Here is an 18,798-nt window from a genome sequence, read left to right as displayed (position 1 = left end):
GATCACATGGATACAAGATGATTTAGTGTGTGTGTGTATATATATATTCAAGAGAGGGGATTCCCAATTCTTAATAATCGAAGTAAATTACTTATTATCCATTCCCATATACACATTAATTAGACAGCCTGGAGATAGAAGAGTCCGATGGAAAACCTAAAACCAAGGATGATAAAGGACATTTATTAGGCCTTAGACTTGTCAATGAGCTCATGAGCTTGGTAGGTGGATGGAAGCGCTGGAATTGCTCCCTTCTTTGTAGTGCAAATTGCTCCACAAGCATTTGCAAATGTCAACGCCTCCCTTAGTTTTCCTTCATCCTGCATAAAGAAAAAAAAATTATATATATATAAAGAAACAAAAGAGAGAAAATTAATTGCAAACTCATGAAACCAAAAAATAAAAACTTGTGTGAGCAAAAAAGGAAAAGAATAAATACATGAAAGATGACAGTGTCATTCGCCATGGAAACCAAAAGAGCGCCAACAAAAGCATCCCCAGCACCAGTTGTGTCAACAGTATTCACCGAGAACCCAGCCTCCTTTCCTTTGAAGCTCTGTTATTTATATCAAATCCACTAGAAGTAAAAATATATATCGGGTGGAAATGAATAGTTTATGCATGCATTTATACACAAAAATATAAGGGGGAGGGGAGGAAAGCTCAATGGAGCTGTAAGGTTTTACAGTGCAACCCTTTCCAAGAAAATTAGGATGCAAGTAATTATAAGAATAATATACCTTAGTGAAGTATCTACATCCCTTCTCTCCATCGGTAACGAGGAGCAGTTTGAGGTTATCATGCCATAGGCTCAGAACGACATCTTCTTTGCCGGGATCTCCGTGGGTTAGGAATTGAACCTCTTCATCGCTTACCTATTTATAGCAATTACAACAAAATAAGTACCATTTAATCACCTAAACAAATTTGAAACAAGCAAAGTAGTAGTAACTGAGTGGTACATTTATTGAAAGGATATTACATATATATAAGTCTATGCATTTTTGCAAGTAGATCTTATCTATCAATAAACTTATTCAGAATTCTACTATATACCTTGATGAAATCAGCTTGATCCCAGATGCTCTTGATTCCATCTCTGGCAGCATCAGCAGAAGGCCACAGAGGTAGCCGCACGTTTGGATCGTATGAAAGCAATATGCCGGCTTCCTTGGCAGCTTTCATGGCTGCAATGTGAGCCGACCTGCATGGCTCAGATATCAGGCTTATGGATCCATAATGGAAGATCTTGGCCCGCTTGATGAGACCAATGTTTAGCTCGGACTCTTTTAGCAGCATGTCCGCACTAGGATTTCTATAAAACATGAACTCCCTCTCCCCGTTCTTCTTCAGAGTCACAAATGCCAGTGCAGTTCTGGCATCCGTATCAAAACACACCCCGTCTGTACGTGTTCACCTCGTTCTTCCCCAAGATATCTACTAGCATGTGCCCAAAATCATCATCTCCCAACTGTAAATTGTTGATCATTACACAACATGATCAGTATCGTTTATATGTGTTTCTTATGACTAATTTCTGCTAAAAACCAAAAACAAACTTGAGAAGTGGGGAGAACCTTGCCAATAAAGGCAGAGTTACCGCCAAGCTTGGTGATGGCACAAGCAACATTGGCAGGAGCACCGCCGGGTGCTTTGAGGAAAGCAGTAGACTCAGCCAAGGAAACTCCAGCCACGTCAGGCACAAAATCGATGAGCATCTCGCCAAATGCCACGATCGACGGGCTTGGACTCGTTGCTGAGATTGTCATTTCCCTTCTCACTTTTTTTGAACACTTTCCTTTTCTCTAAAGCTTTCTTTATTTTTTTTTTATCAATGGGCAGGGCGTTATAGAAGAGGATAGAATCCTTTTGGAGGAAGTAATCAGCGTTGTATACGGATAAGCAAACATATTAAAATTCAATCCATATTTGGATAAAAGTCTCCATTCGTCGAGCTGATTATAACTATTACTATTTTTTTACCATCGATATTGGGATAATCAATGTATTTAATCCCGACTTATCTGCCAAAATAAGGGTCATAGATACATTATGATATCATGTGTAGAAAAAGATTCACAACGAAAACAAAACGGGGTTCTCTAACTGATTTATTACCAATAGAGAACCTTTCTTTTTCGAAGATATGCTTATAATATTTAACGGTGTTCCAGAGTAATTGCATTCTGTATCCGTTTGGTTCTTTGCAACATTCTGAGCTTTCTCCAAAAATAAACCTTAAGTAAATGCCAATGTATATTAGTAATTTTTTTTTTAAAAAAAAAAAACTGCTATAACCACAAAAAGATTACACAAAAGCAGTTTCACAAACTGACGTGATTCATGTGATCTATTAGATCTACTTTATAATAAAAATAACTTTATAATCTGACAAACCATGTGAACTCATGTCAGTTTGTAAAATTACTTTTGTGTAATACATTTGTGGCTAAAGTATACTGCACCCACAAACTCGCACAAAAGTCACAGTGGCCGTGCACTTCCCAAGCGCGCATAGGAAGCGAGAGAGTTGTAGCGTTTGCTTAGTTCAGAAACTAGAAACTAGTTGTAAAATCTCAGAATCACATGTTCATCATACTTTACACGGATTAATGCCATATCGGTTCACAGTCAATGGCGTGATTATGAAGACAAACCCAATTTACTTCATGTGTGCATATACTGGAACATTAGGCAAAAGGCTTCAGGAAGTCACTAGCCCATATTATAATGCTTATCCACACCTACTGAGACATCCCAAGTGCAGCTCATTCCTTTTGGGAACTCGACCAAGTCACCAGCACCTATCTCCACCGACTCAGAAGCCCCATCAGGAGTAACCTTTACTTTTCCTTCAAGCAAATAGCAAGTCTCTTTAGTATCGTATGTCCATGGGAATTTGCTTGGAGGGCAACCCCACCTGTCAACTCAAATGTGCCGCAGAAATTCACATTAATATACCCAGAAAGGAAGCTATAATCGTGGAAAAGAAGTAGATCTACTAATGCAAAAAGTACACTATGGGTCAAAGTTCTTGTATAAAAAAGACCATTTGAGGTGGTTTATGGATTTAAACCTCGGCACAGTTTGGATCTAATGCCACTACCACATAAAGCTCCAGATGGTGATGATGGAGAGGCTTTGCTGCCCATAGCCAAGGAGTTCACAAGAAAATAAGGACTGCTCTCAAGGCTAGCAGCAAAGCCTATGCCACGGTAGAAAACCAACATCGAGGAGTTGAGAGATATTTGGAGTAGGTGACATGGTCTTAGTGCATTTGAGGCACGAGAGGTTCCATAAGGGGATTTATCACAGGCTTAAGTCAAGGAAGTTTTGGCCATTTAAGGTGTCGAAGAAGATCAATTGAATGCTCGTTTGCTCGAGTTTCCACCAGATTTGCAAATCATTTTCATCTGTAGCAATTAAATCAGCTTGATGGAGAAGTAGAAGCTGTGGAAAAGCAGTTGATTATCTGCCAAAAGGCCAACTTGATGTTATTGAACATGTGCTTGATGTCCAAGAGACTATATGAAACAGGATGCAGCCAGAATAGCAGATTGCTGAAAGGATTGGATAAACTGGCATTTAGCAGGTCAAACTACAAGCATTGTTGAAAGAGTTTAGGAAAAGTGATCCAGAGGTGTATGATGAGAATCTGTTCAAGGCTTTCATAAGATCCAAGTTTTCCCCAACATGGAGAGGTTGCAAGGGCATCGAAGCCCAAAGCAAAGTAAGTCCATCGGTCCAATACGTCCAACACACTCCACTCTCTAGGCTTCCATTTTATGTCTTTTTTATTAGTATATTTTTAGTGTCTAAAAAGATATTGTGATTGGCAGGTCAATTTTTTCGAGTTCGTTTGGTATGTGATGAAGGTTACCCTGTTGTAAATAGCCATTGTAAGTAGCCATTTTCATTAAATATCATCTGAATATTTCTTAGGAACCTTTGAATCTAGAAATTGATCTTTGCCATTCCAAAAATCAATTTTTGATAATTCCAATCTCAATCTTATTTCTGTCTTTACTATGATCTTTTTGTAATTGCCAAAAATTATTCTGAAACCCTTCATCTAAACGGCTAGAAAGATGGAATCTTTTTGTTGGTTCTGATCAGATTCACATAATATCTAAGTTCTTCCAGTTGCATGTTAGGACCTATCTCGCTCCCAATGGCTACAACCAATGCAATTTTTGCTTTCAAGTCTCATAAGATAATATATAATGTTTCTTATACATGTCATAAAAGTCACATTGTAAGGATGAAACAGAGTTGGCGTACAGGGTCATCGACAGTTAAGCGGAAGAAATTTAAAGAAAATAATCAGATTGTCTATGACTATTTGGCATCTATTGTTTATGAGTATTCGATGCCTTAATGTTTCACAGGTATCTGGTTCCCAGATATCACGTACCTAGTCTTTTGAGCAAAGCTCATTCCTTTCTAACCCTAAACCCACAACAAGTGCAACACAACCAAAGATTCCAAATAACTTGACAAAAATTTAAGCAAAAGAGAAAAAGGGACAGAGAGACGGTCATGTGCGCATACTTGGGCCATTTTCTGATACCGAGTTGGGTGAGCTTGGATTCGGGTGGGTTCTTCTCGATCTTAATTCCCAGTTTCTCAGTGGCCATGGTCTCCGCTCTAATTGAACCAAACTGCCGCCTAACCCTGTCTCTCGAACAGCTCACGGAAGAATAGGAAAGAGGTGATAAGGAGTGTTTGGTTTTGACACATAGGAAAGACTGGCTTGGTGACAGAGCACAAACACGCGCCATGTGCAATGTGTATTAGCGATGACTCGAGATTTTCGTTTTGGGGGGTTCCCTTTGTATATCTTAGTACTTTTCTATCTCCTTTTTCTATTCCCCAATTCTCATCCGCACACCCCTTATCTTAAAACCAGGATTTTTTCTGGTTGTCGATTGGGCCAGGTGGATATGGAACGAAACAGGCAAAGTAGGAAACTTTAGGAGACGGTTAAACCAGATCAACTGTAGAAAGGTGCTGATATTTGCTCCTTTATGCAAAGAGCTGCGTTTATCGGTTGTTTACTATTTGGTTCGTATCTTCTGGCCTCTGGGTATATATCATGTCGTAAAATGACATGCTGCCTGAGACTTAATTTGTTGTTACAGACATGATTATATATATATATATATATATATATATGTATGTATGTGTATATATATATGAGCATGTACACAAGCTTATATTTGTCGAAGCAGCAAAATCAGCAGCTGAAATTAGGGAAAAAACGCACTCTGGGTTATGTTGATTTAATCGGGGGTGGTAGACTATTTAGTTACATAGGTAAGAAGAGATGTTTTAAATAGTAATGAATAAAATATTATTATAATATAATTTTTTAATATTAATTTTGTATTAAGATTTGAAAAAATTAAATTATTTATTATATTTTATACGAAGATTTGCAAAAATTATAATAATAAATTAAGATAAGATGAGATGAAATAAAATTTTTAATATTGTATAACTAATCCGAACCATATGACTTAGATGAACAGATAAATGTTACTTGTCAAATCTCATAAATTTCAGGGGAGTGGGTTAAGGTAAAAGAGAGAACTGTATTCAGTTGTGTAGCCCATAACCCAATGGGCCAATAGACCTAACAGACCAAAATTGTTAGCCACGTCTTAGTACTGCATAAATTTCTCATTTGTTTGTAATGTAAAATGCACGGTTAAACTCTATGCTAATCGGATATCTGCGCATCTAAATTCACTAACATCTCAGAAAAGGCTATCTTGTAGCATGCTCGGAACTGATCAATATCTAATCATAGAAAACAATCGAAATAACTAGGCAAACTCCGTGGTCCTTGTAATTTGAGGCTTTGGATCATAGCACTTGTATTATTTGAATCAGAGAATGGTGATGCAGATATTGATCACATAAACTTTCACACAGAAACATGATCATCAACACTTCAAGAGGGGTCTGTGGTTTTAACATGGTGAGATACTAGCATACGGTTTTGTTTTTTGTTGTTAATTTAGAACTTCACATTTCAGGAACTCAGTACTCCTTATTTCTCAGCTTTGAAACCGGCACAGGACATTGGAGGAATACCTTGCTGATTTTTGAAGACATTGTTTGGATCAATACTTGTTTTGACACTTACCAACCTATTAAAGTTATTCAAGAAGTATTTTTCACCCCAGACCCAGGCATTCTCTACGGCATCCCCAACTGGAACACTAGTATTTATAACCGGTTCGGTCTCTCCAAGGTCAAGGTCCATGTAATTAATATAGGCAGCCCTAGGACCCGCTGAAACAAATGGTGTCGTCAAATTATATAGTTCTCTTATCCAATCCATGTACATGCTGCTTTTGTTTTTATCTTCTTCTTGCCAAGTCACCAGATACTGAATTGAAAAGAGATTTCCTCCTCTATGAGGAAAAGGGATGGATTCACTGCTTACACTTTGCATAAACCCACCATAAGGGTCTAAGATGACTTGTCCTTTGGGCTCCTTGTCAAGTAAATCCAGGACCGCCATTATGCCCGTTAATGGAATTTGGATTCTCACGTAGTCTGATTTGCCCTTGAAATATCCTGTGTCTTGCAGATACCTTTCGGTCAAGTCAGACACTGAGCTCCCATTGCTTAGGCCGGAGAAGAATAAAATTGATTCAATCCAACTCATTTCCATGCAATCTTCTTCCTCAATATGCAGCTCAGGAAACACAATTTTTAGAATGGATATGGCTTTGCTTCTAGGACCCAGATAAAACCCATTAAATGCAGCTGATATTCCAGTTGCTACACTTTGTGGTAGACCAGCACCAACGAAACATGACAGATAAAAGTCATCTTCTAAGTAGGGGGCAACATATTGCCACTTGTATACTAACTCAGCTACCTGGAGCTTGCTGCCTGGTCTTGGGACTCTGAAACTGGTCACAACCTCTGGCACTTTCGACAACTGGATTTTCCAAGCATAGACAATCCCCCAAACACCCCCACCACCTCCTCTAATTGCCCAAAAAACTTCCTCTCCCATGCCTTCCCTGTCCAACAATCGTCCTCTAGCATCAATAAGAAGCGCATCCACCACATTATCCGCTGCAACTCCATATTTCCTCGACAACAATCCAAATCCACCACCACCAATATGCCCACCAATTCCTACAGTTGGACATGTCCCAGCTGAGAATCCATGACTGTTGCTTGAATTAGCAATGGCATAGTACGTCTCACCAAGAGTTGCACCACCTTCCACCCATGCCGTTTCGGATTCCAAATCCACCGAAACATGGCTCAAATTCCTCATGTCAATGACTACAAATGGAACCTCGTCAGTGGTAACATAAGAAGTCCCTTCATAGCTGTGTCCACCGCACCTCACTCTAATTTCCCAAGGCCCTTCTTTTCTGGAGCACAAAAAAGTATTCAGTAGCTGCTCCAGAATCTCCGGTAGTATAATGGCCATTGGCTTAGGAATCGTGGACTTTGCGAACCTGAGATTCTGAATTGAAAAATTGAGGAGCTCAAAGTAATTTGAGTGATCATCTTCTACGTCGGGGAATGTGGCGAAGTTGTTAATGCCATGAAGAGTCAAACAAGAAGTGAGGTTGGCTGTTAGTGCTGCAGGTGAACAATAAGGAACAACAGAGGACAGGAAGATAAAGATTATGACTGAAGGAAATGGGTTTCTCTGGGAGTTCACCATGGCTGCTTAACTTGTTGGTTTGAGAAGTAATTAAGCTGCTTGCTATTGGAAAGAACTGCTATAATCAAGTTGAATATTTAAGGAGAAAGTACTGGAGAATAATCTGATACGTTGAGGACAAACGGATGGAGAGATCAATGCAAGGGGGTGTAGATGTGGCCGGCCTCGTATTCAATATCACTTGAAGTTTGATCAAAGAGGAACTCTTAAATGCGTACTTAAATTTGATCGATACAAACATCCCCCCAGAAGGTGACAAAACTAGTCTGCATGAAATTAAAGAGGTTTGGTGTAGAGAGAGAGAGAGACCTGTGTAATTAATCTTGATCAGCATGGCATTATAAAAGAATCAATTCGCCATATATATATATATATATATATATTAATTCAACACACATGCATGCCGGCCAACCATAAATCCAAAGGCTTCCCACGTTTGCTCATGTTTTTTAGCGAAGTAATACTCCTCAATAAAATTGGTCTCAGGCCCCCCCACTCTCCAAAATTTGAAAGTGTGAATGTCATTGTATATCATATGGGGAAATAATATGGTTCTATTTTCCGGGGGATCGCACCTTTCACCACCACTCGTTTTCTCCTTCTGTACTGAAACTATCAAGAGCTCAAACCTCAAACTACTTACATTTTTCACTTTAAACCATTGGTTAGGAACTTATCATCAAGATGAATGGAAATTTGGACATGTAGCACCATTTGAACAGAAGTCTTAAAAATTGGTGAAAGTTGAAAAATATATATTGATCATTGAGGATATGCAATTAGACAAACCCACTTGGGTTGTCTACCTTGCTTCTAAAACTCCTCCTATCTATGCTTGCACTCTTCATTACTACACATACGTCCGTCGCATCTCCTTCTTTTTATCTGAAACCCCGACTTTAAAAGCCTATTTTTAAGAACAGCAAAAAAAAGAATTTGGAAAGGCGTTCCTGCTCATGCCGACTTCGTCTCCCGTTGCATTCAGTTTCCTAATAACTGGAAAGCAAGATAATAACTAAAGAAAAGATCCATTGGAAGCATATACTTCCAAGCTACAAAAGATTCATGTGGGTGGGGAGTGAAAGTGGATCCCACTCATCTAAAATTAGGTAACCTACTGGCTATACCATTGCCGCCGCCACCTCAAGAACTGCCGTCCATCGATGTGTTAACGCCTAGATCACGAAATCCATGCACCTTATACAAAAGCTTTTCAAAAGACAAATTCTTGTTTAAATCATGTTCGCCTAATTGTAAGGCACACGAGCATTACAGAAGCTTCATATATAGATATTCAAGACAGCACACAGACTATATGATACACAGAGGTTGATCTATTCTACGTGTTAGACGAAAGGCTTTAGTGTCTGTTCCATAATTAAGGGGCTTGGATTTTCGCATTTATGGGGGGGCCGAGGATGCTACTGTACCATACTGCCCAGATGGCAAATGCTGCCTATTAAAGCCCTTGATTCGGCAATTCCATTAACTTCGAGAATAATATACACCACTCATGAGAGGAAAAAAATTTGGAATTGATCTTCAACTATACAATCCTACGATCTATTTACAGCAATGTTGTGAAAACAAGGGGCGTTGATCTTAATTTCTTTTATCGTGAAAGAGTGCCAATCTTTATGAAAATGCTACCAAAACAAAAATCAAGAGTCGCATTTGTCATAGGCCTTTGATTTTTCTATGACAACCTTGAACATTTTATCCCTCCTCCTTACCTGCAAAAATAGAGTTTCAGAGTCGTTATCACTCCAACGCGGCTTAAAAGCACAAACACAACCATACAAAGGTGTAGAAGGATATTTTGGCCCACCACAGAAAGAAGACAAGAAGGAAATTTCTTTTAAGGGCTTTCTTTCCAAGCAAAATAAAATAAGATATACAACTTAACAAAACATAATATGCTTAAATAATATAATGCTAATGTATTAAATAGACATAAAATACATTCGGCCATTGTTCTGCCCTATAATTCTTATTTGGGGGGGGGGGGGGGGGGGGGGAGAGAGAGAGAGAGAGAGAGAGAGAAGTTATTCTTAATTTAAATTGTGAACTATTTTTCAAATCAAAATTTAAAGTAAAAGAGTTCTTAGATGCAAATGAAACGCTTTTAATCCAAACAACTAAATTCCAAGTTATTTAATCATATTATTTAATATGATTAAATAATATAATGCTAATATATTAAATAGACATAAAATACATTTGGCCATTGTTCTGCCCTATAATTCTTATGGAGGGAGAGAGGGAGAGAGAGAGAGGGGTTATTCTTAATTTAAATTGTGAACTATTTTTCAAATCAAAATTTAAAGAAAAAGAGTTCTTAGCTGCAAATGAAACGCTTTTAATCCAAACAACTAAATTCCAAGTTATGTAGCAACTAGGAAAATTACCTCAACCTGAGGGTTTTTGCCTCGAAGCAACATGTCCACACTCTTCTCTGTCTGCAGAATGGAATAGAAATAATAATTTTGTATAAGTGAATTAAAGAAAAATATTTACGAGAGAAGTAAAACTAAGAAGAACAATAAGAAGAATATGAATATGACCAACAATAACAATTGTAGTCACACCCCAAAAATTAGCAATAATTGTAAATTAATAATAGTGCTCTCTAAATAACTCTCTTAATTTCAAATAAAATAAACGTCAATCAACATACCTGGTGTGTAACCCAATAGTGCCTGTCTCTCATCTCAATCAAGAAATCAAATGTTGGAGAAGCTTGCCTTTCTAGAACAGTTTTCTGACAACTTCTAGCACGGGCTTCACCATCTCCCAAAGTGACAGTCTCCACTCCCCCAACCTAAGAGAGCAAAAGCAATAAGCGTGGAACATTAACCCAACATTCATGCCTTGCAGTTGCAAACTAATCAATATAGATTCATGCCTTGCATTTGAATATGAGTTTTGCTATATTATTTAATTCATTTTTTTACCCTTCTAAGGTTGAATTGCTAACAAGGCCAAATAAGAAAATGCGAAGAACGCATTAAATGAGGTAATCATCAAACTCTTTCACAAAATTATACTAATTCGTCACCATTATCCCTAATGTCAATTATGAGGGGGAAAACCAAGCACAAATATGTCTGAGGAATTTTACTAAAAAAAGTCTTGAAACTACTTAGACTAGAAATTGATGCATAAATGCAGAATTTTAAGTTTGTATAAAGGGAACTCAAGAAAACCTTATATCCACATTATGAGGGTCTTAAAGAGATGAGGACAATGAACAAACCAAGTCAGAGAGAGTCGGGTTCTTTATTATATTCTGAAGCCGCTCTCCGTGAGCAGTACCAATAAGCATGACACCTCTCTTGGCAATTGAGCGACAAGCATGAGTTTCAGCTTCTGTGCCAATCTCATCAACTATGATCACCTCAGGCATGTGATTCTCTACTGCCTCGATCATGACTCTATGTTGCATGGATGGTTCTGGTACCTGCATTCTTCTTGCACCTCCAATTGCTGAATGTGGAATGTTTCCATCCCCTCCGATTTCATTGCTTGTATCAACAATCACCTACTCCAGTTTGGTATACTTTTAAAATGTAACAATATTCAGCTCAAGTTTTTCAGATTGTGTATATCTAGTGTGTTTGTGTGTGTGTGTGTGTGTGTGTGTGTGAGAGAGAGAGAGAGAGAGAGAGAGGGAAGGAGGGAGGGAGAGATGCCACAATGTAATACAGAAAATACTCAGCGCACCACTCTTTTGTGAAATTCATCTGCCAAGACACGGGCAATCTCTCGCATAACCGTTGTTTTGCCAACCCCAGGCCTTTAAGAATTAAAGAAATCATCAGAAAGTCAAAGGTATTAAATGGGACAAACATAAAAACCAGAAAATATGTTGATGATAAAAGAAAAAAAATGTAAATGAGGTATTTTCCCCCTAAAATCCAGATAGTGATAAACATAATGCAGAATAGCTTTTTTTTCGTTCCTTTTTCACCCATGAAGGGATCGATCTGATTCTAGCCTGCTGTGAGGACAATAGAGTGATTTCATTAGTATGGGATCCCCAAACACTGAATGTCCTAATCTTAAACCTGTATCACAAGTAAATAAAAAGAAAAAGAGTGCCCTTTCCTATTCCTAATTGCAGTATCACAAATAATATATTATAGTAACACTTGGCATACATACTTTCCAACAAACAAGATGCTCTTCCCATACTGAAGCAGATCAGAAACCATGTCAACCTGTCCACTGACTGCCCTACCAACTCGGCAAGTCAAACCAACTATTGCCCCTTTCCTACTCCTGATTGCAGATATCCTGTGCAGGGTGCCTTCAATGCCAGCTCTATTATCACCCCCAAATGATCCAACAGAATTTTGAGCATGCTCCAACTCTTTCACCGACACCTAGTTAATAATAAATTGATCAGCTCAGTAGATCTCACAAAATCATCTTCTTTAATAATTTTTTTTTATAGGTATATATCTACAAGAAAATCGGGCTTCTGTGACCAATTTATTGCAACCAAAAGACTATTTGCAACTAATTTTAACTAGAAATAGTCATTTCACTAAAACTAACTGGTCGCAAATAAACAGTTTTCTTGTAGTATTCTCTTTAATAATTAATATAGAAAGGGAATAAAATAGATTTGGTAAGATTCACCGATACCCTCTAAGTTGAATTCATTCAAGTAGATGAAAAATTTGTAAATGTTTTAATCACACATCTTTTGCTTCTACAAATCTCCTAATAGGCCCTTATCTCAATTATTTTTAAATTTTCCTACATGAAATATCCAAGTGGCAATTTTATCACATATAATTTGAAATTTCATAAAAAAGAACGGAACCCCTAAAAATAAATAAGTTCCACCATCACCAAGGAACCACCTCTTTGTGTTCCACCATCAATGACGGGTAATTTTCAGCAGAAAAAGTTATTTAAAACAAGGAGCCCTAAGCACAGAAGGATTCAAAGATCAAGCTCTAACCAGGATGATCAATAATTTTAATCCACAATGAGAATTTCCATTAAAAGTCAAGGGTTCAATTAGAATCAAGCCAAATTTGGAGTGGTTGTTTAAACAATTGACCCAAACTTTTCATATCCAACACGGTTTTGTAAATCTAGATACATTAATCAACTATAAGGAATACAGAATAAAATGTAGCAAGAACAAAGAAGAATTATGTGCTCCACTAATGAAACCAAACTCTAACCTTTGACACATGAAGGATGCATTTACCTTTGTATTCCTCAGATAGCAGCCCCCAAATTCACCTAGATAGCGTGCTTCTGGAAAACGACCCAGATCCAATATAACCTAGTGTTGTTGCATTACATAAGCATCATCATGTTTTATAATAAGTAACAGTATAGCACATGAGCATCATACTACGGTAAAGCAAAAATGCCAGATAAACTGTTTGAACGGACAAATATTTTAAAATGGGACAAAAAAGGAAAGGATTTATGCACAGTAAAATCAAGGCCATTAATCCCTAGGGAGTAAAGGTTAGCACATAAGCATTCTTTCTCAAGCAGAATATGCCTTCCAGAAGAACTCTTGTCTTTTTTGGGTCTGAAGAAACTATTCAAGATAAGATTCTCTGAGGAAACACACCATTGACACCCTAAGCATTCAAAATTGCTCAGCAATAAATCATCATGTTTTCCCTTATAGTATGCTTAAAATTTATTGGAAGAAGGTTGTTTCCTGATGTTGGTGTGTCCCGTACTTACCAAAGAGCATCCAAGAAGAGCAGGAATGCAGGATACAGCTCCAACTTGATATGAAATTTTTTTAATTCTAGAAATGTTCAGAGGGCATTGTCAAGTACAAATAGACAGTGAAATGACTCAACATAGAAGTATCAATGGTGTTTTAAATGGCCAACATAATATATCTAGGCCAATAAATCAACATTGGATAAATTAGCAGAATAATTACTTTCAGAACTAGGGTAAAAAAATGTTTAGTCGAGAGAAGTTACGATGGATGTGGTGCCACAATGTATCATCAATATAACATCACAACAACTGCACATGTTTATCAGACGAAGAAAACTAAATAAAAGGGGGGAAATAATAGACATAAAGAATAGTCACCTCTAAAAGTTGACCTCTCCTAGGTTCATTAAGAAGATTGTCACGCAAATCACATGGAAGAATCTGTGCAAACGACAACAAATGCATGTTGCCTGATTCAGAAAGCAAACCTCAAGACCAAATAAGGAAATAGCCAAAAAAAAATATGCGACCAAATTAAACATAGAAGGGGCAGTTTCCAGATGAGAATCATAAATTACTCTAAACAAAAACCCTCTGAAAATCAAACCTTTAAAAATACCTGAAAAAAGAGACCGTGTTTGCATATAAAACGAATACAGCCCTTCTTAAGTTTCCTACATTTTCACTTGGCTTGAAGGCTGATACAGACGACAGATATGAAAAATAAATAAAAAAAATCGACTGAAGCCAGTCCATGAAAACTCTACCTTTTCTCAAAGCTGATCTTTTTCTATCCCCATTCGATGTTCAGAAACCATGCCAGAAAAAATGTAACAAGTAGGAAGAATAAAGATGAAAATGGGGTCAAGCATGTTCATAGCCAATGCAATAAATATAAGAATAAGTAACAAAATGAAACAAATAGAAAAAAGATAAGTATTTGACTGAAGCCATCAAATGCTAATTGCAAACCAACCGTTTGCCTATATGCGTGTGAACATATCAATCAAGAAAGGAGGAGGAGAAAGAATGAAGAAAAGAAAGGAAGCCATTTGAGTACGGGAGCACCTGCAAGAAAGCGTCGAGATCATCCTGCACCATTATATGGGCAGCAACGTCCGACGGTGCTTGACAGAATGCGATGCCGGCAAGACTCATGCGTGGTCCCAACCGGAGACAAGAATGAATCTTTTCCAAGGACAACCAGTTGAGGTTGATGAGTGGATTTGGGTTTGGTTTCAGCGGGAAGGAGGGTTTGGCCGACAACACTGTCGTCGTTGAATTCATCCTGCTCTGTGCGGCTCTCTGTGGCTATTGGTTCTTTCGTTACCATGTATGCATTGCGTACAAATTATTATCCGCAATTCCGCAACAAGAGAGAGTTATCCGCAATAAAATAAAGATCAAACGAAGACATAACTACGATTCTTCTTCTTCTTTTGGTTTTTTGGACAACGTTGATCGCCTTGGTTTTTTGAACGAGAAAAGTTCACTTATAATCATTTCAAAAAAATTAAATAAATATGAGATTTAAAAATAATAATTTTTAAATAATAAATTTTAATTTTTTTTAATATGACTATACAATACTTACGTCTTGCATACTTTATAATTATATGTACATTAATTTTTTCCAAATGAGTCATGTCACATGTATATTTAAAATATAAGATAAACTTGTCTTTTTTAAATAGGAATGAGAAAAATTATATCCACCATTCTCTTATATTATTCTGTCATCAATTTTTTTTATGTAAAATATGGCGATCGGATAATAGATAGGTCTTGACTCTTCGGCTTGGATGATGACATGATAATAACAAAAATAATGGTCAATAACACTTCTCATTTATAAATATATGGGTTACATGTATATTTCACATATTCAGAATATAAATGACATTAATATTATGATTTGGAGGATTTTTTTCTCGTATAAGTTAGAGGAGATCATATATATTTGTAAGAGAAATGTTTTAATAAAAATATCTCATAAAAGTAAATTCATAAACTGACATAATTTGATGTGTATGTTGAATTGTAAAACTACTTTTATTGTAAATTAGATCTAACATATCAAGCACTTGTTGGTTAGCTTGTCATTATATTTACCAAGCTATTCTGAGAGAGAGAGTGTCAAGTAGTGGAGAAGATGATCAGTTCGAGTTCCTGCTGTATAATGAAATGAATTATGAGGCTGTCTAGACAGATTCCGTACACATACATGGATTTCCATGTAGGAAATTATAAAAATAAATAAAGGAGACTCCTCTCCCAACCAGCTGTGACTGGAAACTTGTTTCCTTGAGATGCAAAATAAAGATTTGGATAAACCTCTCTCTCTCTCTCTCTCTCTCTTGGCCGTCTACTTCCAGATGAGCTATATACATTAATGCGCAGACCTTATACATGAAGTGTGCCTTTTCGTGGGTGCTTTGCAACGGCTGTATTTTAATTGGTACATGCCCCTGTTGGTGCCAATTTTAGTGGAAACTTCGGTCATAGGGAAGATGCAATAATGCAATGAGACACGTCGGTGAAGTGTGAAAATGATGCATGCAGGGATTTAAGGAAGGGGGTTTCAGGTTAACTTAACAGATGATTTCATATGCATATGTATTATGTACGAAATCCTGGGCACAAGTAATTGCTTAACGCCTTTAACCCCACACCTCGTGAGGAAAACAAAGAAGTCACTGTATGTTTTAGTAGAGCTGATTGCTGTGGATGAGAGCAAACATATATCCGTGAAACATTGGATGGGACATGTTATCCAAACCGAAGCAATCTAATGGACCAGGAGCCTCCCACGTCAGCACCATCATCTGCCACATCACACAACCCACCCTATCATATCGTTGCAATGGATTACGCATCCCACCATGCATCAATGCATGCAGACCAATCAAAGACCATGAACATGTATCCTACCTGGCATGCCCACGTCCACCAGCTCAAGCTTATAGTATCTCATTTCTCCGTCATTTGCATTCTCCATTACTACTACGCCTATCTTACTCTGAATCACCACTTCACCACTAGAGCTTTAATTAGTTTCCGGCGATCCAGAAATGGCTTCTCTGACAGCATCCACTGCGGCTGCCTCGCTTGGTGTGTCGGAAATGCTCGGAAACCCTCTCAATTTCAGTGGTGCCGCCAGGGCATCAGCTCCAACGGCCTCTAGCCCGGCCACCTTCAAGACTGTTGCTCTTTTCTCCAGGAAGAAGGCTGCACCGCCTCCCAAGTCAAAGCCTGCTGCTGTTTCTTCGGTCGACGAGGAGCTCGCCAAGTGGTATGGTAAGTAAACCGCTTGAACGATGATCTCTTTTTCGTTACTATAATAACGAGTTGAGCTCCTTTATGTTGGACTTATCCACATTCTGCATGGCCGTTTGGTTAGGTCCTGACAGAAGAATTTTCTTACCGGAGGGCCTCTTGGACCGATCCGAGATCCCGGAGTACTTGACAGGAGAAGTTCCAGGAGAGTATGTTACTTCTTCTTAAACTCGAATCTATTTTTTTTTCAGAATTATATTTGATGGTCTACGTTTGGCCTTTATAGTTGCAAATCTTAAGAAATTAATAACGTACTACTACTATCTAGTTTGAATGAATAATCTTGCTTGTTCATGTGAATGCAGCTATGGTTATGATCCTTTTGGGCTTAGCAAGAAGCCAGAGGACTTCAGCAAGTATGTAAAAACTCTGTTAATTCCCCATTGATATGCACTGATTAACACAACCATCAATGAAAAAAAATGTCTGGGGGATGCTTTGATTGCAGATATCAGGCGTATGAGTTGATTCACGGCCGCTGGGCAATGCTTGGTGCGGCCGGATTCATTATCCCAGAGGCCTTCAACAAATTTGGTGCTAACTGTGGCCCTGAGGCTGTCTGGTTCAAGGTTCTCTTTTAACCTCCCTTTCTATTTGTGTCACATAAACTTTCCTCTAGCATGAGATGCCCCACACATTTATTTACAAAGAACCTTTCCTCTACCATGAGATGCCGCACACATTTATTTTCAAAGAACCTAGGCATTGCGAATGTCCAAGTCCAGGTATCACAACATGCAGCGCAAGGAAATCAAATTTGACCCTAGTTTTATATGCAGTAGAACATAACCATGTCTACTCATTAGGGGAAAAAATCCCAAGTAAAGCAATGATATCATTGAAGGCAGCTATCAAACTTTTATTTTTTAATGGTATCGGTCAGTTTACACATCCTTAAATTTCTTGTTCTTGGATAGCTTTAAACATAATTGTTCAACTTATGGTGATCATGCATTGTACACAACGCAGACAGGAGCACTACTCCTTGATGGGAACACCTTGAATTACTTTGGGAAGAACATCCCCATCAATCTTGTTCTTGCTGTCGTTGCTGAGGTTGTTCTTGTTGGTGGTGCAGAGTACTACAGAATTATCAATGGCTTGGTATGTGAGGATTTTGTTACATATCCTGGTCTTATAACAAGTATCGGTGCTATTAATAACTGTCTTTTCATGCATGTACTAGCATTTTTAAAAAAAAAGTATGGTCGATTATAGAGGTTAACAACAATTCGTACTATAATATTGAAATTCATCACTAGTATTTTGGAACCTTGAAGTATAAGCATAATATAGTGGAATATTTGATTTGCTCTTTGAAGGATCCCCAAAAGTAGCATAAAAAGCTTCACCAGGACTCTGCATGTAGATTTTCTGTATTCTGGTTATTAGACAAAAGTAATGTAAGCTTCTTGTTGTGTTCTTTTCCTGGTAGGATTTGGACGACAAGCTTCACCCAGGTGGACCTTTTGATCCACTGGGGCTTGCAAACGACCCTGACCAGGCTGCAATTCTAAAGGTGAAGGAGATTAAGAATGGCAGACTTGCAATGTTTTCTATGTTGGGTTTCTTCATTCAAGCTTATGTCACCGGAGAAGGTCCAGTGGAAAACCTTGCAAAACATCTCAGTGATCCTTTTGGCAACAACTTGCTCACAGTCATAGCTGGATCTGCGGAAAGAGCTCCAACCCTGTGATTTGAAGCCTCCTCCTCCTCTCCATTAAGAATCGTAAATGTGCATTGTACATGTCAATGAGACGTTCTTAAGGCATTTGACTTCCATCCGTGAAATTGAAAGTCCCACTGTTTTAATTTACAGAGACCTAGCACTATTCAGTATTCACCTATGGTTATAACATGAAAACTATTTTCTCCAAGCCACATTATTCTCTTCGGATGCTTGTAGCCAACTAGCCAATCACCAAGCCGTCACCAAGTGCATGGTCTATAACTGTCAGTTACTTTATGCTATTATTTATTAAAAAAATGTCACTCATCCTCTTTTTAACCATCATCATTTAATCATTTCTTGTCGTATTATTAAA

The 18,798-nt window shown here is 37.9% G+C and overlaps 4 protein-coding genes and 1 pseudogene across 8 annotated transcripts; 1 reads left to right on the top strand and 4 right to left on the bottom strand.

Annotated features, from left to right (window-relative positions):
- Positions 1 to 67: 67 nt before the first annotated feature.
- Positions 68 to 2,396, bottom strand: LOC122302309 (annotated as a pseudogene).
- A 147-nt stretch (positions 2,397 to 2,543) lies between these two features.
- LOC122302312 lies at positions 2,544 to 4,856 on the bottom strand. The gene is made up of 2 exons (XM_043113506.1): positions 4,552 to 4,856; positions 2,544 to 2,920 (listed from the first exon to the last, which is right to left on the bottom strand). Exons 1-2 carry the CDS (start codon positions 4,779 to 4,781, stop codon positions 2,716 to 2,718), a joined length of 435 nt encoding a protein of 144 aa, XP_042969440.1. The 5' UTR covers positions 4,782 to 4,856; the 3' UTR covers positions 2,544 to 2,715.
- A 986-nt stretch (positions 4,857 to 5,842) lies between these two features.
- Positions 5,843 to 8,055, bottom strand: LOC122302306 (reticuline oxidase-like). The gene has a single exon (XM_043113498.1). It carries the CDS (start codon positions 7,703 to 7,705, stop codon positions 6,056 to 6,058), a length of 1,650 nt encoding a protein of 549 aa, XP_042969432.1. The 5' UTR covers positions 7,706 to 8,055; the 3' UTR covers positions 5,843 to 6,055.
- A 1,164-nt stretch (positions 8,056 to 9,219) lies between these two features.
- Positions 9,220 to 14,904, bottom strand: LOC122302307 (uncharacterized protein ycf45). Of its 5 annotated transcripts, none has more exons than XM_043113502.1 (10): positions 14,185 to 14,904; positions 14,037 to 14,115; positions 13,796 to 13,887; positions 12,933 to 13,010; positions 11,870 to 12,090; positions 11,429 to 11,501; positions 10,962 to 11,246; positions 10,383 to 10,526; positions 10,114 to 10,164; positions 9,220 to 9,438 (listed from the first exon to the last, which is right to left on the bottom strand). In XM_043113502.1, the coding sequence occupies exons 2-10, from the start codon at positions 14,059 to 14,061 to the stop codon at positions 9,367 to 9,369; spliced, it is 1,041 nt and encodes a 346-aa protein (XP_042969436.1). In that variant the 5' UTR covers positions 14,062 to 14,115; positions 14,185 to 14,904; the 3' UTR covers positions 9,220 to 9,366. The 5 variants fall into 5 exon arrangements, with proteins under 5 accessions (XP_042969436.1, XP_042969435.1, XP_042969437.1 ...); XM_043113501.1 differs by lacking the exon at positions 14,037 to 14,115 and having other exon boundaries at positions 14,185 to 14,207; positions 14,486 to 14,904; XM_043113503.1 differs by lacking the exon at positions 14,037 to 14,115 and having other exon boundaries at positions 14,486 to 14,904.
- A 1,491-nt stretch (positions 14,905 to 16,395) lies between these two features.
- On the top strand, positions 16,396 to 18,634 carry LOC122302305 (chlorophyll a-b binding protein CP26, chloroplastic-like). Its single transcript, XM_043113497.1, has 6 exons — positions 16,396 to 16,714; positions 16,818 to 16,902; positions 17,059 to 17,109; positions 17,202 to 17,322; positions 17,723 to 17,857; positions 18,189 to 18,634. The coding sequence occupies exons 1-6, from the start codon at positions 16,489 to 16,491 to the stop codon at positions 18,447 to 18,449; spliced, it is 879 nt and encodes a 292-aa protein (XP_042969431.1). The 5' UTR covers positions 16,396 to 16,488; the 3' UTR covers positions 18,450 to 18,634.
- Positions 18,635 to 18,798: the final 164 nt, after the last annotated feature.

Source organism: Carya illinoinensis, chromosome 3, assembly GCF_018687715.1.
Source record: "Carya illinoinensis cultivar Pawnee chromosome 3, C.illinoinensisPawnee_v1, whole genome shotgun sequence".
NCBI lineage: Eukaryota > Viridiplantae > Streptophyta > Magnoliopsida > Fagales > Juglandaceae > Carya > Carya illinoinensis.
This window is presented reverse-complemented; position numbering and strand designations above follow the sequence as displayed.